The sequence below is a fragment of the Astatotilapia calliptera genome, chromosome 2 (assembly GCF_964374335.1).
Source record: "Astatotilapia calliptera chromosome 2, fAstCal68.1, whole genome shotgun sequence".
Lineage (NCBI taxonomy): Eukaryota > Metazoa > Chordata > Actinopteri > Cichliformes > Cichlidae > Astatotilapia > Astatotilapia calliptera.
In genome coordinates, this window is record NC_137423.1 from 31,835,293 (window position 1) to 31,861,334 (window position 26,042).

The 26,042-nt window shown below is 40.9% G+C and overlaps 2 protein-coding genes across 3 annotated transcripts; both read left to right on the forward strand.

Annotated features, from left to right (window-relative positions):
• The first annotated feature begins 338 nt into the window (after positions 1-338).
• On the forward strand, positions 339-16,069 carry kdm2ab (lysine (K)-specific demethylase 2Ab). Of its 2 annotated transcripts, none has more exons than XM_026142623.2 (23): positions 339-552; positions 971-1,012; positions 3,436-3,574; positions 3,751-3,829; positions 3,918-3,964; positions 5,831-6,009; positions 6,214-6,320; positions 6,485-6,578; positions 7,311-7,464; positions 7,581-7,696; positions 9,204-9,330; positions 9,461-9,735; positions 9,847-9,924; positions 10,029-10,286; positions 10,651-10,779; positions 10,903-10,989; positions 11,155-11,379; positions 11,573-11,602; positions 11,803-12,848; positions 13,539-13,702; positions 13,846-13,992; positions 14,164-14,379; positions 14,471-16,069. In XM_026142623.2, the coding sequence occupies exons 2-23, from the start codon at positions 977-979 to the stop codon at positions 14,650-14,652; spliced, it is 3,915 nt and encodes a 1,304-aa protein (XP_025998408.1). In that variant the 5' UTR covers positions 339-552; positions 971-976; the 3' UTR covers positions 14,653-16,069. The 2 variants fall into 2 exon arrangements, with proteins under 2 accessions (XP_025998408.1, XP_025998401.1); XM_026142616.2 differs by lacking the exon at positions 339-552 and adding an exon at positions 764-784.
• Positions 16,070-16,430: 361 nt separating this feature from the next.
• Positions 16,431-25,638, forward strand: ankrd13d (ankyrin repeat domain 13 family, member D). Its single transcript, XM_026142635.2, has 16 exons — positions 16,431-17,076; positions 17,188-17,323; positions 17,410-17,534; positions 17,762-17,807; positions 18,093-18,236; positions 18,491-18,680; positions 18,843-18,909; positions 19,063-19,144; positions 19,666-19,727; positions 19,841-19,971; positions 20,053-20,210; positions 20,636-20,749; positions 20,855-21,027; positions 21,313-21,392; positions 22,267-22,500; positions 25,104-25,638. Exons 1-16 carry the CDS (start codon positions 16,993-16,995, stop codon positions 25,165-25,167), a joined length of 1,890 nt encoding a protein of 629 aa, XP_025998420.1. The 5' UTR covers positions 16,431-16,992; the 3' UTR covers positions 25,168-25,638.
• The last annotated feature ends 404 nt before the right edge of the window (positions 25,639-26,042 follow it).

Below are 26,042 nucleotides of genomic sequence, written 5' to 3' on the forward strand. Positions count from 1 at the left end.
CATTTCTTATTACTTTCATTGTTCATGCTGTCAGAACACAGTGTAAAGGCACAAAATCTTCAGATGTAGAGATCGGGTAACAAAAAAAAATAGACACTACTTGGTGTCTAATAATATAAAATGCTTTTAATACAAATTTTAATACTAAAATACCAGTAGTATTTGTTTTATATAAAATATTAATTTACCGGTCACACCGGAGCAGACAAACTAAACATACTTGTATGTTAACATATGCTAATCTGCTCTAAGTGACACACCCTGTGCCCAATGAGAGCGCCTACATGCTAATTTCTCGGAGCAGTGGAGTAAATAGGGGTGGGTCCTGAGGGTTTTCCTTTTTTTTCCGTTTCGTGTGTATGTTTTTTGACTAGCTGGAAATGGCGTCTCTTGGCTTCGAACCGTTCTAACTTTATCGCACAATAATAAACATAACAATATACACAGCTATTATCCCATAACATGGGGAGAAACTTTACTGGGAGGTTTTGGACGCTCTAGTTGGGAAGCATTACTGTGACCGCTGCGACTAAAAGGAGTTAAATCGCGGAGGTAATGATAAAGAAGCTTACAACTACCGTGTACAGAGGCTAACGATAGCTAGCTAGCGATAGCGGACGACTCAAGAAAGGGCTTGCCAACTGAGCTAGTCTACGCTAGCCGATAAGGCCACTTAAAAAACGGAAGAAAATTGAGACGGTGGTTCCGGGTATTTGTGTTAAAATTAAGCTACTCTTATAGGCAGTTATCATCATAGAATGACGCGAGATGAACGTTTATGTTGGTAATTATATGTGCTGTGCTAACCGTAGCTTGCTGGCTACAGTAACACTGTTGGCTAACGTTAGCAGGGGTATCTGGCTGAGAGGGGGTGTGTTTCTGTCCGACTGGGTGTAAAAACAAACTAAAATACTCGGACAGTGGTTGGATATTTCATCTGTGTGACCAGAAACTTTTGTTTCGCTTCCAGAGAATAATGGAGGATTCTCATACACGGTACAGCAAGCGCCTGGTAAGTAACTTCACCCAACTGTTAAATCCCCGGATTCGTTGTTTTATGTTAGCAGGGCAACTTCTTCGTTTTCAATGCGGGTTTTTAATGGACAATAAGCGATTTAGTGAATGAGAACTGATATGTTTTCTTTAGAGCGGCCTGCTTTTCTTTTCTCTTTTTTTTGGCACATTGTGTTCACGGTAATGGTCCCATTTTTGTTTTGTGTGGCACCCTAATGATAACGGCAGTGAACCTGTGTAAAGGCTCTGGGTTCAGGAAAAGGTCAAGTTCAGTGTCTAAACTGACAGCATTTGTGCTGTGACCCTGTTTCACCCTCTTCCCTGTCGATGTAAAGCAATAAACTCCAAGCTTACCGTCTGCGGTTTGTACTCAAAAAATGGCACCAGCTGATTCCTGTTATTACCGGGGCAGAGGTTCAATATTAGGTATATTTATATTATTAAAAAGACTTCTTGTCATTGTTGATTATTATTTTATTGCACGAAAACCTAATAAAAGCACACATAAAGTGGTTGCTTAATACTATTTTTATTAATTATGCTTTCTTCTTTTATTGCTTTATCTGGAAGCTTTAGCTTTGGTTTCGTTGGTAATATTGACTTGCTTTAGTTTAATAGTAATAGGGACTGTGTGTTCTTTGAAAGTAAGGACTATTATATCTTAAATAATACTACATTTGTGGTGTAGAGATGGGGGTGGGGAGATCTGAGAACAGAATTCATGTGCTTCATCCATCTGTTTTGCCAAGCAGTGCACATAGGATGAATGGCAGGAGGGGAGTTAAAGGGGGGCAGTGTGTAGAAGATTAACCCCTGCTATTGTAATACTGTATTGTTTGTTTACCAGATGAACTGATTTTTGTGTCTGACTGATTGATGAATTTGGATGGGCTTACATCTATCCAGCTCTTTGCTTAAAGCTTTGATATTGCTAGTTTCAGTTTCTTTCTTTTCTTAAAAATGTTGTGGTATAGGTCTAAAGTCTTGTTAAATGCCTATAATGAAATTTAACTTGATGCCAAAAGGTAATCCAGTTATTAGTGTTATAATAGTTTAAGTATATTGTAGTAATATACAGCTGTTTTTCAGTGGTTTTCCTCTCAAGCACATTTAATTTATCCAGCTCTCAGTTATTTCTTTGTGTGTGCCTCCAATCAGATCTCGTCAGTATCAGCTGATTATTATAAATAAGATACCTTTACTATATGTGATGAAGTGTGTGGAAACTAGGCTAAAGTCTAAATTCTTTTTGTTTTATATTTTCTAAAACTTTCAAACATTTCTTTCTTCATTTTCTATGAGTATTTAACTCAAGGTGTCAAACTGTATTTCTTTTAGTTATTGTTGTGTAGTAACCATGAACACAGTTAAATACCCACTTGTACCACATTTGTAAATGATTAAGCTTATTATACAAAACTCCACCAGGTTCACAATACTCTGCTGATTGATCACAGTCGTCACAGGGTTATCGCCAAAGGCTGAAGGCTTTATCAAAACCTCTGCCAGGTCTAGGCCCATGTGGCTATGCTGACAGGGGATTCCCCCTCATAACTGAGAGTTATGCTGGATGTGGGTTTGAGACAAAATTGCACCTTGTTTATTTGCTCTTTATGCACTGGAAACTGTTTGGTAAACTGCAATTTTGGGACCTTGTTTTGAGAGATATCTGTTGACAGTGAAGTTAAGATCATGAAGCTGGAAAATACTGGAAAGTCCGGTTGTTCTTCTTGGTGGATGGCTGTTGTGCGTAGCTGTAATTCTTGATTTGTGTCGCATAATTCATGAAGCCGTACAAATTTTTACCTTAATATAATTTATATTTTTCTGAGACTCAAGCCCCCAGAGTACATCTTACTCTAATAGTTATAGCGTATGCATGTATGTCTGTTCACTAGCTTCTCTTCTATGCGTTAACCAATCTGGATGAAGGTTACTATATAAACTGCCTAGAGTACCGGGATAATCAACATCTGTATAGTGTTTGGAAATTACTTTTAAAACATTCAAATTCTTAGAAATTCTATATATTATCTGTAGTCGCTGATCTCAAAACAAATGGGGACATTAGATCTACGTTACATGTTGTATTTTAAAAATATTTCTTGCAGTGTCTGTAATTGATTATTTTGTCTTATACATTGAATATGTAGCTTTCAAATATGAACTGTAAACATGTTTTTAGTGTATATTCATTTGTTTGGTGTTTGTGAGCAGGGTTTTTTTTTTTTTTTGCCATATGAAGATAAAAGGAATAAAATGATAAATTAACAAACATGTCTATTTTTTTTTTTTTAATTCTGTGAAGTTAAAACTTTATTAAGTTTTATTAAGTTTAAGTTTTTGTGAAACTAAACCCCGAGCCATTTCTAAGGGTTTGGATGGCACAGACTTTAACTGAAAACCTTTATTTGTCTTCAGCGTACGCGAACACAGCGCCGCTATCAGGACGATGGAATCTCCGATGATGAAATTGAAGGAAAACGAATGTTTGACCTGGATGAAAAGCTGGAGTGTGAGAGATTCGGCAGTGACTTGATCAAACACATGGAGGGTAAAGGTGAGACTAGTGTACTGAAATTTATTTTTTATTTTTTTAAAACAGAACCTTTTGTGATTATATCTAGAGCTCTGTGAGATGAGTTGATGTGTTATTTTTTTGTAAGAGTCTATCTACAAATTTCTTGTCCCTTGGGGGTTTTTGTTTTGTTTTTGATATGTGTATCTTTTTTCTAGAATTCACATTTGAATACATCCAGAGGGAAGGACTCAGGGATCCCATTATCTTCAAGACTACTGATGGCCTTGGCATGCAGTAAGGGACTGGTTTCATTAGAAAACTCTTTTCACTGTGTGTCTTTCACCAAAGAAAAGTAATAGTAAAATTATTACCTCTCTTACAGAATGCCAGATCCTGATTTTAGCGTGAGTGATGTCAAGTTGTTTGTTGGTAAGTTCCTATTTTATCCCCATTCAGAGGAAGCAATTAACCAGTAGCCACAAACCCAGCCTCAGGGGTAACGCGCTAGTGTACTCCTAGTGCCAATCCTAGTGCCAATCCTAAGCTTGGATAATTGGGAGGGTTGCATCAAAAATTGCATTCACTAAATTTTTTTTTTTACCAGAAAATGTGGCAGCCCACCTAAGCAGCAACATTTTATCGGCAAGAAAAATATAAAGCCATGTCACTAAAACCACAGCACTACAGCAGAAAGCCTAAATATTTTCTTTTTTGTTTTTATGACACTGCCAGATGGAATCTTAAAATATAATTACACTTTATAATAATATTTTTATACTTGTAAAATGTTTTTGCACTACATTGTTCAACTTAAAAATATTGTTTTTACTAATCTTATTGTTATTGTTATAATCTTTATTATTATTATTTTTTTTAAATGCCTCTTGATTTGATTTATTTTTTTTTTTTTAAATTTTTGCACCCATGATCTAGAAAATAGTTCTTGTATTGTAACAGCCCCACAGAGCACTGAAGAGTAGATTTTTAACTTGTGTACTGTTCTGCTCATTGTGGCTCCAAAACGTAGTAATGTTTTTTTTGTTTATTTGTTTTTTTTGTTGGTTTGTTTTGTTTCCAAAAATTTGTGCATATTGGGGGAAAAAATGGAGTAAAGGTTTACAAAATATCCATTATAAATTGGTGAGTAGGGCTGGGCGATCAATGGCGATATACGATATATATCTCGTTTTTTAATTTTTTTAATTTTTAATTTTTAAGCCATAAAGTAAGAACAAAAAAAGAGTTCTTAGTCCAAGCTGTCCCAGATGTCACACAGGCACTTTTATTAACATTCAGCATAGATGTACGTAAAATAAATTATCAGCATTTATTAAATAATAATGCTCCATAAATAAAATAACAGTGTTGTTTTTGTGCATAACAAAAAGCTCACAATTGTGCAGTCAAAATGCAAACTAAAAAGATGCTGAGCATAATAACAAAGACAGATTTTGCAGCTGCTCTGTTCCGAAGTTCTACTGCGTGACTGACAGCCTTGAGTTTGAAATCCGCTCTGTAACCAGGCCATTTGTGGTCCTTATACACACACAATACGGTAATATCATGTTGAAGGACAGTACGTAGTACTCCACGAGGTTCCTGACTACGGTAGCCGTAATGCTCTGACAATCCATCAAGCGGTGTGGCTTCGTAGCTTACCAAAGTTGTACTAAAACATTTTTTGACAGATTGCTGAGCGCCATGTAGCACATAAAATCGGTTATCGGTCAGTAAGCACAACCAGAATTCATACATAAGGCGCACTGTCGATTTTTGAGAAAATTAAAGGATTTTAGGCCAAACGCGTTAGCGCGGTTAGCTCGTTAACACGTTGACACCGTCCAGCCCCATGCACGTGCCGATCCGTGGTAACTCGCTAACGGAGATTTGTCGCATTAATGCAGCGTTAATGTCATTTTAACAAGATTAACGCTGGCAGCACTAAAATAGTAATCTCCAAATGTTTTCTTTTTACTGACCAGCTCCTCTGTGTCCTTCTTGTAGCCTGCAGTTGAAATGATGGGGGAGGGGGAGTTGTGTTCAGTGAAGGAGAGAGGTGAGGCAGAGTAATTTTGCGTACAGACAAAAGTGGACGAAAGAGAGGCAAACTTGCGGCTGCACAAGTATAATTATAACGTAACATAGACTATATCGATATAAACGATATCTTCACATCTCATATCTCGTATAAAAATATATATCGATGTATTTAAAAACTTGATATATCGCCCAGCCCTGCTGGTGAGTGTTATGCAAAGTAAGCAATGATCTCAGTTGACATTAATGTGCTTACAGGTAGTCGACGTATTGTAGACGTTATGGATGTGAACACCCAGAAAGGAATTGAGATGTCGATGGCTCAGTGGCGACGGTACTATGAGACGCCACCATCAGAAAGAGAAAAACTCTACAATGTCATCAGTCTAGAGTTCAGTCACACCAGACTGGAAAACCTGGTGAAACGGCCTGCTTCGGTGAGAGTTTGCACAGTTTTACACATGACGTTTACAGAAACTGTACTTGTTGAAGCAACTGTTTGGGGGAAAAAAAAATGGATCCGTAACTTCACCTTTAGTTATTGACCAACTGTGATGTGTTAAGCAGAAAGTGGTGCTGATCATCAGAATAGTCTCGGGTTTGGTGCTGAAATTTTAATTGTGTACTTCTGTATTACACAGGTGGACCTTATTGACTGGGTGGACAACATGTGGCCCCGTCATATCAAGGAGAGGCAGAGGGACTCCACCAATGCCATCATAGACATGCACTATCCCAAAGTACAGAAGTGAGTAAACTAACAACATTTAACATTTGCTGTGCTGTAGAGAAACCACCATCATGACCCTCTCCTATATCAATGCAAATGTAAGCTAGCTAATCTGTATGGCAGCTTCTGTTCACATTTTAATCTTGTTTGATGGTTTTCAATCCTGCCTTCATATCTCTCAGGTACTGTCTCATGAGTGTGCAGGGCTGCTTCACAGATTTCCACATTGACTTTGGAGGCACTTCCGTCTGGTACCACATTCTGAGAGGAGGAAAGGTCAGTTTGAATGTCACACCGCACAAGAACTATAGATTTAACGAGGTGTCCATCAGAATAGTTGTTAACTTTGGTGGTTTTAACAGGCACATTTCTATGTGTATGTAGGCTGTTGTTGCACAGTTGCAACGCTAACTATGAGGCCCACATGCAGCAAAGGAGCTATGTGTGCATCTCTGCACTCACAGAGGGTTTCCAGAAGGAGAATTTGTTTCCCACTTTACAGCCTTTACCATTGAGAGAAATTTGGTGGCATTAAAGGAGAATAAGCAAGAAGGAGAAGAAAGGTGTATTTTACTGAAGATGCAAACACTGAGGTTACTGCAAATGATAAGTTGGAGCTTTTTCTGAAATGGATACAAGCGTGTAGGAATTCTGAACATAATAGTAAAGGTACATTAGCTAACTTAACAATTGTGGCTTTTGTATTTAAAAAATCCAGGTAGGCTGCTGTGTTTACAGAAACTCTAACAGCAGTGCCTATAACAGCTGGGTAAAAACTTAATCTGGGACAGTCCTTTTCTTCAGTCTTGCTTTCAGAATAAATCAAAGTATGATCTAATGTTATCACACTTCTTGTTATTATGCAGTAAATACTGACGGGGACATTTTTATGAGTGCATGCCAGTTCCTTTAATAAATTCAATTCTTGTTAGCAGACTAGAGGGAAGATCAAATTGTTTAGTTGGCATGCATTGCAGATTCTAACTAAGATTTACTTTCCCCCTACAGGTGTTCTGGCTGATTCCACCCTCACCACAGAACCTGGAGATGTATGAGAACTGGGTTTTATCAGGAAAACAGGGAGACATCTTCTTGGGGGATAAGTGCCATGACTGTCAAAGGATAGAGCTCCATCAAGGGAACACCTTCGTCATCCCATCAGGTCTGTTCTGTAATAGAATAATAGCGTTAGTACATACAGTTACAGACGAGGGTAGAGACAATGTATGTAAGCCTCTCACACATGTAAACAAGCATCCTGTGTTTAATATGGTGTAGGGTGGATCCATGCTGTGTACACACCAGAGGACACATTGGTGTTTGGGGGGAATTTCCTTCACAGCTTTAACATCCCGATGCAGCTCAACATCTACACCATTGAGGATCGCACACGGGTGAGCAGCAGTTAAACAGCTCACTGTTTAAATGTCTTTATAAATCATTTGAGATTTTAGAGTAATGTAATACATGATTCAGGGCCGTGTGGAAATTACAAGGGGCGAAAAAGACAAGTCTAAAAAAACCATTTAGTACCTTTTCGGGTATTCCCACTGTAGAAATCTGATGCCAGTACTGTCATTTTCTTGAAATTGAAACATGTATGCATCTTTTGGTTCTTGGATATGAATCCAGGGGTTGTAAAGCACTATCCACACAATTGTAGCCCACTGACAGGGTTACTGCAGGTCATTAAAAAGTCTGAAAGGAAAAACTAGACCTCAAATTGTGTGAGAGATTGTTGTATATTATAAATTTGGAGATGCTGTGACTTTAACTGGTAGATGAAATCAAAATGTGCTATGGAAAATATGAAGTTTATTTTGAGACTATGTCAAGTTTCTTTTCCTTTCTTAAATTTAGCTATAACACAGGTTAGGTATCCGGCTGGGTTAGCCCACACACACAGGTGTTCAGCTTGTATCTGGACTGCTGTGTCTGCAGTGACACCATATTTTTTTTAAATATATATTTCTAAGAAGAAGTGAAAACCACAGCTACCGTGTGACAAATGCTTCTTTTTTGTGGTGCTTGACAGTAGCTGTTAAACAAAACAAAAAACATAAATAATATAGTTGCATAGGTGCAGCTGAGAATTTTAAAAAAGACATTTAATTATTAACAATTTGGAACCATTGTAGATGCATTACAAGCATGTAACTTCCTACATGTTCCTATAGGAACACATGTAATATCAATGTCCCCATCCTGTATGTGGTATGGCTCATATTTCCGTCATTTATTTACATTGATTGCTATACATATGGTTTCTGTTATTTGTAAATGTTGATCTACCTATAATATAAGCATAAATAGTTTAATTAGTACTAAATTAGGGTTAAATATGATTTTGAGCAGTGTTTAAAATGAACCTTTACATGGTTTCTTAGAGAGAAAAGGACATTTTCAACATTTTGCTACAGGTCAAACACTTTAACCTTCACTTTATAATCAATAATAGGAGCTTTTAATTGTGATAGAAATAGAAACGAAGAAGGAAATAATTGAAAAAGCAAGGCAACACTTTAGCTCAAACAAATGAATTGACATACCCATTGTTCATGTGACTACTTGGTTGCTTTTATGTCCATTGTGGTTCTTTGGACGTTTTATTTACCTGCGTAAAAATGGTGTATATTACAAACTGGCCTCAGTCACGCAGGTTCTGGATACAAATATGCAGAAAAAAACCCAGCAGTTTTTTATTTGCCGTAAATATTTGAATCAACCGCCATATTGTGATGTTATTAGTCTTGGTACCCGAGGTAGTTTATGGGCCAAGTTTCATAAAGATTGAACCAATCCACTAGGGGGAGTTCAGGAACAGAAATGCAGACATAAATATATCATTATTATATAAGATTTAGCAGTTCTTCCTGGTCTGTTTTTATCAACATCCCCTAGGTGCCAGCAAAGTTCAGGTACCCGTTTTACTATGAGATGTGCTGGTACGTCCTGGAGAGATACCTTTACTGTCTGACAGACATCTCGCACCTCACCCCTGAGTTCAAGAAGTACTCCCTCGGTATAGGTAAGGATAAATGTACTCAGATAAAGACCGCTGCCCCCACCCCCCCCCTTTTTTTTTTCTTTCCTACAGAACACAAACATTTGTTTATCACTTACTTTAACTTTAAACACTACATGCTTCCTTTTTTAAGGCTTAACACCAGCTGACCTCGAAAACAATGCCTACACTGGTAATGGTGCTTCCAATGAAGATGACACTGATGATGAAGATGAGGATATCAAGATCAAGGAGGAAGATGCCGAAGAAGAAAAACCAATCCAAGTTAGCAAACCCCGGCCCGTGCTGACCCCCTTTGAGCTGGAAGGACTGTGGAACCTTTTAGGAAAACTGGAGGAGCTGCCGAGCCACAAAAAGTGCGTCCCTGAAGGAATTGCGAATGCTGCAGGCCTGCTTGAGGACATGAGGGTGAGTGTCACCAAAGTTCCTTGCGTTGATCAACTTAGAATGTAGTCACATGCTCTATTTAATATATTTAGACCAAATACTCATCTGTCATTTCCATATTTTTTTGTCTAGGCTGTTCTGACAGATTGTGCCGATGACAGCCCTAAGCTAGCCTACACTGGAGAGCCCATAGTCAGATGGCCTGAAAGGGTGAGTAGTGAACTATTTTTCTAAGCTTTATTTTTAATCATCTGCCTGATGTTTGTGGGACTCAATCATAACATGCATTTTGCCTGCTGGTCTTGTATATGTAGCCATCATGGTACCAGCCTCCCACTCCTCCTACACCTGTTCTTTACCGTCCTCGCTTGGGACCCACCCTCCACAAGCCTCTGGGTCAGAAGACCAAACGGTCTTCCATCTCCGCCTTGAGACGGAGACGGGTGAGGTGCAAGCGCTGTGCTGCCTGCTGCAGGAAGGAGTGTGGCAACTGCCAGTACTGCCATGACATGAGGAAGTTCGGTGGACCTGGGCGCATGAAGAAGAGCTGCGTCATGCGACAGTGTCTAGCAGTAAGATTTCATACCCATCATTGTATTTATATACACTGAAATAATTATGCTGTCCATCTGTAAATGCATGCAGAAGAAACACTGAAAACTGTTAAAACATACTTTTACAGAAGCGTCTTACTCTAAAGTGTGTTGACAAACTGAACTGGAAAATCATTCTAAAGTTTTGATTATACTCAGTTGCTGAAGACCTGACAGCTAAGTTAAAAAAAAAAAAAAAAAAAAAAGCAGGCAGGTGTGTGCCAAAGGTTACATCACTCAGACCCTTGCCGACTCATAGACACCGAAAGTATAATCAAGGCTTAACAAGTGTCCTGTCAGCATTATATGTAAAATTTCGGGCTTTATTTTGTCCACCATCTAGCCTGCGTTACCGAACACAGCACGATGTGCCATATGTGGAGAGGGGGAGTCAGATGAAGCAAATCCAATCACTCACACCCTCATGGAGTGCTCTGTGTGTTCAGAAATCGCCCATCGACAATGCATTAAGGTGCGTCTGCTTCTGATCTAGCGTATAAATTAAGGACATTACACAGTTATTGCATTGATGCTTTTTGCATTTGTGATCAGGTTTTGTAGTTTCCAATTCAAACATTTACCTGTTGTGTTTTAGGAACCTGGTGAGGGGAAGATCAATAAGGACTTACCGAGTTGTTGGGAGTGTCCCAAATGTTACCAAGGAAAAGATTCAGCATCAGAGGTGCTTAAATATATTTCTTACATTTACTTTGATTCCTTCTTGCTTTAGTTGGTTCATTCTTTCAGACGTGTTTTTTTTTCTTTTCCCTTTATTGTTTATCAGCCACTTCCTGTTGCCTTATAGTTGATGTTGATACACTAATTAATAATGACACTCCCATATCAGTCTTCCAGCGATGAGGAAAGTGAAGAGTCAGAAGGCTCAACCTCCTTGCCACAGTCCAAACTTTCATACAGGGAAGGAATTGGTGTTGGTGAAGAGGCGGGTCCAGCAAAACGTAGCAGACCCCAAGGCCGGCCAACAGCACCACCGCCTTCTCAGAAACTGCTACTACAGCATCAACAGAGCCGCAAACGAGCAACTGAGCTTCAGCTCAGATATAAAAAGAGAGTAAGTTGGGGATACTTAAGTTTGTTTCACATTGATTTGTATTTTTTTTTTTTAGTTGCTACTGATTTTCCAACTGAAACACCTGTTTGGGGAAACTGTCTCTGACTTTAAATAATAAGCTAACACTTTATCTATTCATAGATTAGTTTTTTCTGTAGCTGACTCTTCCCTACATCTTTTCTTTTTATTGCAGCTGAAACTGGATCGGGTCAAAATGTTAACAGTAAGTGGTGCACTTATTTCTGCAGTTATTCTGTATTGCATTTGAAACTGTTGCATTTGTGAAGTTTTTTTTTATCAACTTTTCAATGTTTTATATCTGCAGCAGATGACACAATTATGCAAAACCATTTTTTGTAGAACTAGATTTGATGTCTGAAACATGTCATGTCTTATTGATATTTGCCTTTTCCCTCTAAACAGAAATCGTCATCTCTAGCTCATTCCCCGAGGCTGCTGGGCTCCAGGGTGCTGCCTCGTCTGCGCTCTCCAGCGAGCAGACTACCTCAGGGCAGAGGTCAAGGTTCCACCTGGGCGAATGGGTCTTCTTACCACAGCAATCCAGTAGAGACCGAGTCCTTTGAGCAGCAGCAGCAGTCTTCCCATGGTTTAGTGCTTGCACCCAAAGGAGAGCCCCGCAGGGGGAGAGGGCGAGGTGTGAGGCTGCGGGGAGGAGGGGCAGGAAAAGGCATCAGAGGTGGTCAGAGTCACGCAGAGTTGGAAGAGGACAGTGAGGACAGCAGCAGCAGCAGCACCAACAGCAGCAGCAGTGACGACGACGAAGAAGAAGAGAGTGGGCAGAACAGCGGGAGGGGAGGTGATAAAGAGAACCAGCCACAGTTGAGACGGGAAGGACAGGCAGCCAAAGAAAGAGAAGAGGACGGGTTTGAGATGGCCAACCAAAATGGAGCAGATGAGGATGAAGAGGAGGAGATGGAGCAGGAAAGTCGAACAGGGGACAGAGATGCAACATATCTTAATAAAGTCACACTCCAAAGGCCAACCAGAGCCAAACAGGACCCGTCAGCTATTGTCCCCAAATTAGAGGCTGTCGCCCCTCACACTGCTACTTCCACAGTACACAGCCAGCCCAGAGCCCTCCTCAGACCCCCAATTAGAAATCGCAGCCCCTGTCCTGATCAGCACTCAAATAGGCACACACCACCGCAGACTCGCAGTGGACACACTGGCACTCGCACTTCCCACTCAGAGAGACTTGAGGCCTCAAAAAGAATGAGACTGACCAGGCCAGCCAAACTGAACAATGGAGCTTCCTCGTCTTCATCTTCTGAGCTTCCCCATCTCCGCGTCCCTCTGTCTGCCCTGCAGGAAGGAGGGGGCGAAGCAGAAAGGGGGAGTGTCGGGAATAACCCAAGTTGTGAGAGAGAGGTGTGGGTGTCTGTCTTCCGCTACTTAAATCGTGCAGATCTCTGCGTCTGCATGGCAGTCTGCAAGAACTGGTACAAATGGTAAGACCTCTTCCCTGACACTTTACTAACAAATCTCCTTAAAGTGTTTTTTGTTTCACTACACTCATAAAAAGCAAAGTAAAACATACGCGTTCAGGCCCATTCTACCTAATTTAAATTACAAATCACTGACGTTACTTGTGCTGGCTACAAATGATGGCTTGTTCTCTGGTTAATGTGGCCTCTATAGCTGGTCTCTGCATTAAGTTAAAGAAAAGCTTCACACTTTTTAAGAGAGCTTTACAAACCCTACTGGACTTTTGTTTTTTGTAGTTCAGCAAAGTGATGACTGTTACCTGGCTGATCACCTCAGGATCTCAGCATTTTTATCTGATATTTATGATAACTCTGAATCTGGACCTTTTTTAAAGTTGTTAAATTATGCCAGACTACAGGTGTGAATCACACGATCGAGGTATGTTTAACTGGGCCGTCTTGTGGGTCATTTCAATTTCATGTTGTAGAGGCAGGATAATTTTGCTTCTACTTTTTAAATGTTAAAAAGATTTTAGTAAGATTCAGTTGGATTTCAGTCTTTAAAATCAATTCAGACCACTTTGATTTGTATTTGTTAAAAGGCCCAGTGAGCCCTTTTGAAAGCCTAAAAGATGGTTTATTTAGACTGTATCGCTGACCCATATATCTACAAATGCACAGATATGTTCTTTATGCATATGTTTTCATCTGTAGGTGTTTAGACAAGCGGCTTTGGGCGCGGATTGACCTAAGCATCAAGCGCACGGTTAGTCCTCAGGCCTTGACAGGCATCATAAAGAGACAGCCGGTCACACTCAACCTCTCCTGGACCAACATCTCTAAAAAACAGCTCAGCTGGCTCATTGACCGCCTGCCTGGTACACACTCAAGTTTTCTTCCAGGATTATTGAATTCTGAAAGGGACAATATAGATGTATTAAAAATATTAACACATAAAAGGGGGACTCAATTTTTAGATTGTATGACATTAAACACTATTTAAATCTTACCCATTTTACAGGGCTGAAGGATCTGATGCTGGCAGGTTGTTCCTGGTCCTCTGTTTCAGCTCTGTGCTCCTCTGGTTGCCCTCTACTCCGTTCACTTGATCTGCGATATGCAGATGCCGTCAAAGATGCTCAGATCAGGGATCTAGTCACTCCTCCAGGTAAGGAAAGGGGAGCCTCAGAGGGTACAAAGGGATCATACGATGTGCATTATCAAGTAATAGATTTAGTATAGTTTTCTTTCTTTTTCGTGTCTTTTCCTTTTCCTTTCTCCCTTTCCTTTACCAAATTTACAGAATGTCTCTGCTTGTTTTCTTTCATCTCTGGTCCAGGCTGTGACAATCGTAGTCAGTTGCGGTCCATGCAGTGTTTGCGGCTAGCAGGTTTGGACATTAGCGACTCCACTCTGCGTCTGGTGATCCGCCACATGCCCCATTTAACAAAACTGGATCTGTCCCACTGCAACAGTCTCACCGACCACTCCATCAATCTGCTGACTGCAGTGGGCTCGTCCACGCGAAACACACTCACAGAACTCAATCTGGGAGGTAGGAAACTGTTGGGAAGTATATGGACTGGACAGCATTTCTGGGAAGTTTCATTCAACTGGAGATAAATGTTTTCACGTTTCTTTTCCAGGCTGCAGTAAACTGACAGATACGTGTTTGAAGTATCTCCGCCGCCTCTCTTGCATCATGCTGCTTGACCTACGAGGCTGTAAAGGTGTCTCCCGCAAGGCCTGTGAGGCGTTCATCTCTGAGCTGTCGGTCAACACACTCTACTGCCTATCGGACGAAAAACTGATCCAGCGGATATCCTAAGCGGCTCGCCTTCTGTCATTGCAGACGTGATTTGAGATGCAAAAGCGGAGGGAGTGGATCCTGATGTGAATCTGTGCAACAGAGAGAGGCAGGGAAGCTCATGCACCTGTGCCACGCAAAGGAAGGGTGGGGTCTAAACTGGGAGGGCTCGCTGACTGGTGCTGTTGGGAGGGGTCAAATGGCATGTCACAGCTGGAACGATGCTTCTTTTCATTACATTTTATTTTGCCATGTACTTAAAAAGGAAAAAAGGACTCAGGAGCTTTTTTGCTGTTCTTTTGGGACTTCGTGGTGAGTGGAGAAAACATCTTTTTTTTTTTTTTTTTTTTTTTTAATTTTCCTAAGTGGGAGAATGCAGGCAATTACAAGCTGTATTAGACTATACATCCTGTGGATATCAAAGTCATCAACTCTTCTTTGGACAGAGCCAGTCATGACTGTCATCACAAGCTTTCTGCCTTGAGAAAGATAAGCAGAGACTTTGAGTTTCATCCGCAGAACAAACATGCATTGTTTTGTTGAACTTAACTGATTTCAGCTACTTTTGGGTGCTTCAAGCATATTAATATCTTTTTCTGTTCAATTGTTTGATGACTTGCGCTTCATGCACAACAGCTATGCTTTGATACTTAAAAAAAAAAAAAAAAAAAAAAAGGAAAGTAAAGGTGAAAGGACTTCGATGTCAGACTTGGGAAACGTGAGCTACGGGAATGACCTATGTTTACCAGATGTTTATTCAGCTTTGTAAGTCACTGGTTGCGACACAAGTCCAGTTGTATGGTGTATATGGATGCTAAGTGTGTAAGAAAGTTAAAAGTGTGAGTAGGCAATCAACATGGCAACAAGACCTCACCCCAACAAAAGGGCAGGTTGCATTAAGTGTAGGGGACGAGCCAAGGATAAGGTGTCAGATAAATGGTGCATTTTCAAACAACGTTAGACTTCAGGTGCTATAATTTCCAAACTCCTTTTGCTTTGTTTTTGTACAGAGACAACATTTAGAGCAAAACTATTCTAGATTAAACCGCTCCCCACCTGTCTTTGATACACTTGTTTTGCTTTCATTTACAAATAAAAAGAGAGGAAAAAATGTGACCATCTACTTTTCACATGACTTTGTCAGATTCAGTGTAGAGATGTTTTGTTTAGGGAGGTGGGGGTTCTGCTCATTTCTTTGTTCCCTTATAGTGTTATGGCTCTATATCAAAGGTCTCCTCCCAGACTGCTCCTCCTGGCCATATCCCTTAAAAATGAATATAAGAATATAAATGTATACTTTTGTGTAAATGTGTTTTTCCTCTTTTAGATTATCAAAACGGGGAACCTGTAGCATTGTAATTATTTTCAGAAGCCTTTTTCACTTTATGTTATTTGTGTTATTTTTCAAGAAAAAAATAAATAAAAGAATGATAAACAATGGCTGGGTTTCGTGATTTCTGTTGAGCTGAAAGTGGGGAAGATGCACTGCAATTACATCACTAGTATTTTCCTGTTTATACCATCTATCCACTCCTCGGTGGCTCCACCCAGCATCTCTCAATAACCTGGAAATAAAGCGACGCCTAGATAAATAAATAATAAAGAAAACTGCCGCTGCGGCTGTAAATACACAGGAATATTTGTACCGGATCGCAGCAGACTGACAGATGTAATCGCCTTTATTAGGCGTTTGCTTGGCAGGAAACGAGTGCCGTCCCGACATCAACTGTCACCAGCATCATCTCGGATACCCCAACTCGAGGGACCTGGATGTGAAAGCGGAGTAAAGGCCGTGTCTTGTGTTATTTAGACAGCCCTGCGATAAGAAAGGGGGGAATGGTTGCAGTAGCAGCAGCGGGGGAGAAGCTAGCTAACTCCATCAGCCGGCAATTTCACCCGCTATTTTACTACTTTAAGGACACTGTGGAAAAAATGAGCGGACACTGAGGCGCATTTTAGGCTGTCTTCAGTTACGAATAATGGAACACAGGCGCCAAAACGAGAGGGAAATGATGTTATTAGCCAGTTAGCTAACGTTAGCCCAGCTAGCTGCTAGTTAACGTTAACTACAACAAATTAGTGGGCTGAGTTAGCCTAGCTAACTCAGCCCACTAATTTCCATAGGCAGGTACAGTAGTCGTTTAGTTGCTGACTAACGCTAGCAACTTTGGTATATTTAGTGAGTGGAAGGGTTTTTCCCCCTTGGTGACACACCTCTTGCATTCAGAGTTTACAATTCCCTGCTGTAAACGAGGCTAGCTAGCTAAGCAGCGGTGCCGATCAGCGCAGCACCCGTCTGCTGTGGTGTCGCTGCAGAAGTCGTAGCTTTCCTGCTGATTAACTCTCAAACGGTCGTCAAACATGGCTCAAGAAGCGTTTCCTTTGCATTATCTGGTTTGGAACAATCAGTACCTGGAGCTGGATCGAGAGCTACAGAAGAAAGAGGTAAGACTTGATTTTGTTTTTTGGAGCTGGTGATTGATGATGGGTTTTTTTTTTGGCATGTCGAACTGCATTGCGCTCATGCTGCTGCTGCTTGTGTGTTTGGTTTTGCAGCAGGATCTGGAGCGCTTGGATCCGAGAGGGCGCACCCCGCTGGAGCTTGCTGTGTGTCTGGGCCACCTGGAGTCAACCCGGGTGCTGCTCAGGCACTCTGCAGACCCTACACATTGCAACGCACAGGGCTGGACCAGTGAGTGCTCTGCTGCTTCTCTGTTTCCTACCCTCAGGCTACTGAGGGAAAGAGAAACACCCTCTGTAAATAAATGCATGTTTCAGTCTTGCAGGAGGCAGTGAGCACGGGGGACCCTGAGCTTGTACAGCTGGTGCTTCAGTACAGAGACTTCAAGCGTGCCACTGAGAGACTGGCGGGCATTCCCGAGCTGCTCAGCAAACTAAGACAGGTAGATCCATCTGGTTGCACAAATGTAATCTCTTGGGTTTTACACCTGACCCGTTGAACTGAGACAACCCTCATCAATTCCTTGGTGCCTGGTTGAAGGTTGATGGGGAAGAATTTAAGTCTGATGTGTCAGTGTATGTTTTTAGCAGCTCTTGAGCTGTATTGAATCTGAAGGCATAAACGGTAGACGACTTGAGAAGATCTAAGAGTGTCTTCTGTGTCTTCCAGGCACGAGACTTTTATGTGGAGATGAAATGGGAGTTTACCAGTTGGGGTGAGTGTGGCTCATTAATGCATATCCACAGAGGTCAGTTTCAGCACCACAACTAGCTGGACAGCTCCCACAACAGCCGCAAACAGATGTTGTTCAGCGGATTAAAATTAGAGTATCACTACCAACCAGATTATAGCATATATGATTCTCTCATTGATAGTTAATAAATTCAGACAAAAATTGTCAGCTTTATTGTCAGCCAGCTTTTTATTCATTAGGTATTCAAATTGTTTCTAGTGCTACTTCACTGTAACTGCATCTCATCTTCTTCAACTTCCATCTCAGTGCCCTTGGTGTCAAAAGTGTGCCCCAGTGATGTCTACCGGGTGTGGAAGAGTGGCTCTTGCCTCCGTGTGGACACCACACTCCTGGGTTTTGAACACATGACTTGGCTGAAAGGACGACGCAGCTATATCTTCAAGGGTGGAGGTATGCGCTTTTTGCACCTTAGGCCACAATAGCATGCAAGCCTTTTAACTTAGAAACTAACATAGATAGATTCTGAGCTGATGTAGGCCATCCCTGAAAGACTAAAAAGCAATTCTGTTCTTCTAGCTTTGTGATGGCTTTCATTCTGTCAGAATTATTGTCATTTTCCTCTTGCACCTGTATCTTGATTGAGTTTTGTATGCACCCTGATTACACAGCCTAGCTGTTTGTGCTATCTGTCCGTCTCTTCTCAGACGATGGGGCAGTGGTCATGGAGGTGGACCATGAGAAGCAGGTCGTGTACACAGAGCCGCTTGTGTTGTCCCCTCGTGATGCGCCTTCGCTCCTGGCAGCAATGCAGCCATCTCAAGAGAACACAGCCCAGAGACTCACATCGCCTATTGTCTCCACGCACCTCAACACTCGCAATATTGCATTTGAGCGGTAACATACTGTATACATATACGCAGAATTCTTAAATTATTTCTACACATCTCATTTTTCATGTTTCCGTGCATAAACTCTGAGTGCATCCTCACAGTTAGTCATGTAGAAATATATATTATATTAGCACAATGAGTACTTAATTTGTCATTGTGTGTTTAGGAACAAGTCTGGAATCTGGGGCTGGCGCTCTGAGAAGAGCGAGGTCGTCAGTGGGTATGAAGCTAAGGTAAGTGCGAGTGAGCCCATTTAGTTTTAGATGTATTTAATTATTTATTTCAAACTGTGCTTTTGAATTTAGACAGGCAGACACTCATACTCCTGACTGAAAGCAAACTAAAATGCTCACGGGTGCTTTTCCTTTGTGCGTTGTTGTGTATAGGTTTACAGCGCTACCAATGTGGAGCTGGTGACTCGTTCAAGGACAGAACATCTGTCAGACCAGGACAAGTCGAGAAGCAAAGGTAACAACGGATACACACAGATACACCTCATAACTGAGGTGTGTATCTTGAACAGATCGTGGAGACTGAAAAATGTGATTTTTCACCAATTTATTGTAATAAAATGTTGATTGTATTAGAAAATTAGCTCTTCATGGATACTTTCCTTAAGTGGACTTATTATGCTTTTACTTGTTTCTGGTCATATATACACTGCTACAAGTGTGAATGTTCATGTTAAACGTGGTCAAGGTTTTAAATAATAAGTATGAGTAATCCCTCTGAGATTGAAACCGAAGCATCTAACTGCTCAGAATGCTCCATGTCAGATAGATCATCAGTCCATAGGCACAGTAAAAGATAAATAAGGACTATTTTGAACTATGGGTCTTGCAGAGCTGCTCTAATAAAGTGCTGGAATAAAAATATGGGGCTGGAAATTTACAGTCCACTTTAAACAGACCATACAGAGTAAATTTTAATGGATTTTTGTAGCACTTTTATAGTGATCTCTTTTTATTCCTTTTTGTCTTCCTACTCAGGCTCAAAGACTCCTCTGCAGTCTTTCCTGGGGATTGCTGAACAGCACACAGCTCACAATGGGGTAAGTCTCAGCAGCGCCCGTGCATTAACATCTACACACACACCACCTACACTGCTTTCAGCCTCCTTTAATGAACACTGTTACTTACTGCTCCCTTTCCATATTTCTCTTAGAGCAACGTGTCCCAGTGCGCCAGTCCTCACAACCCCACAGCCATCACAGCTGAGGAATACTTCAACCCGGAGTTCAACTTGAACGGCCGCGACATTGGACGCCCCATTGAGCTTACCAGCAAAGTTCAGAGGTAAGATACACAACTCAAATCCATGCACAGATGTTCATCACCACCCTTATTTCTCTTTTTGTTGTTCTGCCTCCATTCTAGGTTTAAAGCAACGCTGTGGTTGAGCGAGTCTCACCCTCTGTCCCTGGCCGAGCAAGTGACACCCATCATAGACCTCATGGCCATTTCGAACGCCCACTTTGCCAAGCTGCGTGACTTCATCACCCTCCGCCTGCCACCAGGCTTCCCTGTCAAGATAGGTGAGTGTGGTTAAAGATATATGTTGTTAGTGGCACTATTTGAGACTTTTTGAAAGTTTGCCAACTTGACATTATCTCACGGTAGTTATTTTGCAATAACAAGAGCAAGCACCTGTATAAATGAAAGAGGAGAGAGCAAAGACTTTAGTTTCTATGTTTACCAGGGTGTAAAAATCACATGTATCAAATCATCGGTCAAAACTGGTTAAATCCAAATGGCAACTGTCTTGTTTAGGGTGTGCAATCCTAGCTTATATGAAGTATATAATTATATTAAATATATTGAAGATCCCAGAAATGCAATCACCTCTGAGCCTCCAATCACCTTTTGTGGGTTTGGAAGAAGTTTTATTTATATGTTTTTGTTTAAGTCCTTGCTGGCCACCACATCTCATGTCTGACTGAACTCTCCGTCTGCCTTTCAGAGATTCCTCTGTTTCATGTGTTGAATGCCAGAGTGACGTTCAGCAACCTGTGCGGCTGTGACGAGCCGGTCAGTTCTGTGACGGTTCACAAACCAGAGAGCCCCGGAGAAGCTGGTAACTACTGACCTAACATTTAGTGGTACCTGATACCTTTACATGACTTTAAATTGACATGTAATCATTATCATTGTTATTATCATGTACTTTCTCATATCACAGGTCAGGCCACTCCTCCCTTCCACTGTGAGGTGGACCCCTCAGTGTTTGAGCCCCCTCCCGACTACACCACTCTCGGTCCGGGCCGCAGCGAGCCAATGAGGGACGAGGATGACAACCTGCTGCAGTTTGCCATTCAGCAGAGCCTGCTGGACGCCGGCACAGAGAGCGACCAGGTCAGAACAAATCCCCTTCTGGGTCACAGAGCCTTGTTCTTCTTTTCCTTTCAAGACTTTTCTGGGTTTTTTTTTAAATTTTCTCTCAGTTTATTAATTTGCCCTTCTCATGTGACGTTTTACAGCACCTTTTAAAAAACAAAGGGTCTCGGGTCATAATACTGTTACAGTGTTTTTATCATCTCAAACTCATTCCACTGTGAATTATTTAAAAGCTCAGCACAGTCTCTGTGTAGGTTGTCCTTAAATCTAAAGCCAGGTGTAACCCTTGTGTCTGGTTTTCAGGTGACCATCTGGGAGGCCCTCACCAACAGCCGTCCGGTGCCACAGTCTCCCCTGTACGAGGAAGACTCTCAGCTGGAGAGGTGAGCTTATCCTCAGGCTTTACCCATCTTCTTTTCTTAAACTGGCCATGTCCTTAATAATTACTTCAAACGTTCTGAGATGGCACACAACACACCTAAGGACTGTTTCCAGATTGTCGTGTTTGACAGAGAGGAGCATAAACCTGGCAGCTGAGTCACTCATCTATGCAACACATGTTAATGACTGGTCCGTGGACTGTTGGCTGGACATTCTGACTTTTGTTTGTTCTGCAAATGAAATGATGAGACTAAACGTCTGCTATCTCAGTCAGTCTGTCTAAATCGTATGCAACACTGATCAGCTGCCAGGCCCAGCTTCAGTTCACGGACACTTTCACGCTGCTCACACTAGTTAAAGGTTTTATGCCTGAATGAAAGCTTCAGAAAACAGCCAGAGATATGAGGACATGCAGGTAGATATCCTCCATATGTTTTCTCTGGTATTAAACTTTAATACTTACACTTTCTAAGAAAGTGATAACACCTCTGCAACCAAATTTAACAGGCTCTTTTTCTTGCCAGTGCTCCTCCTCTTCACAATGGAAACAAATGGCACTGATCATATACTTTTCACTCACCTTTTGACATGTCTGGTTAAAAGGTTATGACCTCACAAACTCTCTTGTAGTTGTTACTGTAAAGAAAAATCAGACAGTTTTAACTTATCTTCCTTGTTGTTATGTAGGGAAATCCCTGGCTTGTGAAGTGACTTAATTACACATTTCTAAATAGAGTTCAGTGATGAGCTTTTTCTTCCCACCTTCTCCTGAGAGCACCAGCTTAAATTTATCCTGTAATGAAGCGCAGCTTGAAAAGTCTCCTGTTAAGAGACCCGTCGTTATTTAACGGTGTCCTCATTTCTCTCCCATCTCAGGGCGATCCAGGAGTCTCTGTCCATCTCACTGGCCAGCAGAGAGGGAGAGGAGATGGCCGACCCCAGCCAGCCCTCTTCTGTCTCTCCGTTGGACCCCACCGCCAACTCCCCGCTCTCCTACAGCACAGTGACCGATCCGCGCTTATCCGCACACTACGGTGTGGCGACCAGCTTCGACGAGCAGCTGCGAATTGCCATGGAGCTGTCCTGCAGGGAGCAGGAGGAGATAGACAGGTGGGAGTGGAGACGAGATGGATGAGGAAATGAGTCATTTCTGAAATTGTGGGTTTATATGACCTATAATTGTTAGACAGAAGGAAGAAACGACAACAAACAAACAAAAAACCTCTCACACCTGCTAGAATTTGTAGAGCTTACAAAGTATTAGTCATCTTTTTTATTTTTGTTTTAATTTAATGGAGTGTGCACACAGAGAGTGCCGCCCTCTGCTCTTTCATCTCAAACTCATATTTTGGCAGCATGGTGTGACAAACAACAACTGCGACACTTTAGCTGTCAAAAATCTCTCAAAAAACAAATGATGCTGACAAATTATTCCCTGCTTAGGGAAGCAGTTGGATTCAGATGGATTCATCCATTCATCTAACCACCCTTTTTCATAACCACGTATCTAATTCAGGGTTATCCATCTGTCACTGGGCTAGAGGCGGGGGACACTGCAGACAAGTTTCCTTGCTCTCACGTGGCTGGAAACATTAAAAATGTTTTAAGCTTGAAAAATAAAATATGAAAAAAAGGAGAGGAAGATAATGAGGGATAAAATACTGCTTGTCAGCACCCCATTAATGCTACCCAGTGCTATCATAGCCAAATAGCAAAGTAGTTTATCTGATGTTATTATAACTATATCAGCCTTCAGCTGTAGCGGTCTAATTATTTCTGGTGTTAATGGCGGCTCATAGTTCAGCTGCTGTCAAAGAGGCCCGATTGAACCTGCAAACTACTAGCTATACAGGCAGTTTAAAAGTGTCTTTATGAAGCACGAGGGATTTCAGCAGATGCTAAATGCCCGAAGTGAAAGGTTCAGTCCACTGAATGAGCAAAACAGTGGGGGGCTGTGGGGGGTCACTTCTCATTCTGCAGTCTTGTGAACTTCTACGGACACAATTTTATGAAATAAAGGTGAAAATTAAAAAATTCTGACCCAGATTAGGACTCACAACGACTCAGACTCGTGTATTGTTTTCAGTCGGTCATCCTCAGTCATCTCTGGTGAGTTAATGCACATTTAGCAGTGAGTTACTCTTCCATCCTCCTTTGTGTCAGATGGTAATGAGCTGCAAATTCGGTGTGAAGTCACGTTGCTTTTGGTGCCTTTCGTTTGGGTGGTAACCTGATTAAATACATTCACCTGTTCAACAAAAAATTCATTTTTATTAGTAAATTTCTTGATTTTCATAATTCATGCGCGCTTCAGCAAGAACTGTGCAGTTTTCTTAGATTGACAACTTTTTTTTCAGCTATGGTCCTGTGAGAAACGGAGTACACCATGTGATTGAGAAGCTTGTAGAAACACCTTTCAGTATAAATAACTTGACTTAATTATTTTCTACATCAGTCTCTCACGTCACGCTTCTTTACGGCATTGCTTCAGTTCATCGAGGTTCGCAGGGTTTCTCTTAATGCCCTACCACAGCATTTCAATCAGGTTGAGTCAGCCATTCTGTTGTGACAGATGGCCTCACATTTGACTCTAGAATACTTTGGTATACAGAGGAGTTCATAGTCCACTCAATGACAACAAGGTGCCCTGGCCCTGTGACTGCAAAGCAAGCCCAGATCATCACCACTCGTCTGTCCAAAGGACATTGTTCCAAAAGTCTTTGTTCAGATGGAGCTTTGCAAACCCAAGCTGTACTGCCATGTGCTTTTTAGAGAGAGGAGGCTTTCTTCTTTCAGTCCTTCCAAACAAGCCACATTTGTTCAATCTTTTGGTGTGTTGGTGTTGTTCCTGCATCATCAATACTAATGTTGCTCCAGGATCAGCATCGCAAATGGCCAGGGAGCATTCAGTCAGCATTAGCCAAGAAGTTAATGCTTTTAAAACACGAGTAACCTAAATTTGGCTAATGGCAAACCTAAGTTGATAATGTTCTTTTGTACAAACTGATTAAAGAAAAGAGTTAAAATGTTTACTGTTTGTTGTGGAGGAAAACTTAATATAAACAAACCCCCCACTCCCACATTGCAAAGCTATGACATCACAACAATGTGCTTGATCCCTTTAAAGCCAAATCATATTTGTTAAGTGAGTTTTTGAGATTACATCACAAGTGTGATCTCCCTTCCCTAACCCCACCCCCTGAAAAACCCAAATAAACTGCAGGAGATATTTGTATGGAATAAATTGCAAAAAATATTATAAAATATGATACAAATTTTAACTCATATATGCAAATTAATATTTCATGTTTTTTAAATTTCATCAGAAGATTCACCAAATACTCTATTGTTAAAAAATTGGAATTTTCTGACAATTATTTTGTGATTCATGCTTTGAAGGGTTAAGATGATGCAGGAACACCTACACGGGGATATCAAATACACCACTTTACATTTAACACTACTTTAACACACTATCGGGCGATCGTGGCTTAAAGAGTTGGCAGTTCGTCTTGTAACCGGAAGTTTGCCGGTTCGAGCCCTGGCTCGGACAGTCTCGGTCGTTGTGTCCTTGGGCAAGACACTTCACCTTCAGATTACACTTATAACACGATCCGAACAGCTTTTCAGATGCCTTAAACCTGTGGAGAAAGTCATCTTAAAGTGATGATGCTGTCAGTGTTCTGACAGATGAACTTCTTATTTTGCTACAGGAAGCGTAAGGAGGAGGAGGAGGAGCTGGAGAGGATCCTGCAGCTGTCACTCACCGAAAAGTAATGTAACACCGACAAGGGCAGGCGGAGGCAGGTCTACATTAGGGAACAATCATCTTATTTATTCTGTTTTATTTTTTAAATCCTGAGATGTTAACTTATTACAGACATTTTATTTGTATTTCTCACACGAAGGCTGCTACAACAGAGTGTAAAGGACCTGAATATAAGAAATGTGAAACAGGAAGAGACCGCTACTCTTAAAAAACAACAAAAAATAAACACTATAGTGAAGGAGTGAGACGAAAAGGGATAGTGTGTTTGGTTTTCTTTTTTATTGAATATTTTTCACAGTCTTGCTGTCTTTACTGAGTAATGAATGATCCTTAAACTTTAAACCTATAACATGATCCACAATAAAGATAAAAAATAAAATAAAGTGCAATCTTAATGGAATAACTTATAAAACTATAACATTTCAAAAGTTTATGTTGGCTTACTCCTGTGTGTGGAAAATAAAAAAAAATAACAATGATCCTGGATTGTGTCTGTGGGTTTTTTTTGTTTGTTTGTTTTTAATTTATTAATAAAGAATAAGAAGAAACATCAGTTTTCTATATTTACAATTTAATTATACATTGATCCGAAATAAACAACAGTGCTTTAAGCTTTTGTTTCTTTTCTCTTTTTTTTTTTTACACATTTAAACATGAATAACAGGCAGAAGCTGAGACAAAAACCAAAGCTAATCTGCAAAACCTATTCATGTTACTTCGGCAGTTGATTGTTTTCACCTACGTGAGATTTTTGACATCAGAGTCATCACTTTTGTATTGTGAAAATAGTCATCAATCAATCAGTAAAGCAAGAAAGCACTCAGCAGAGTTGGAATCATATTCAACCCCAGTGACAGCGTTTAAGCTCACTCTTACAAAACTT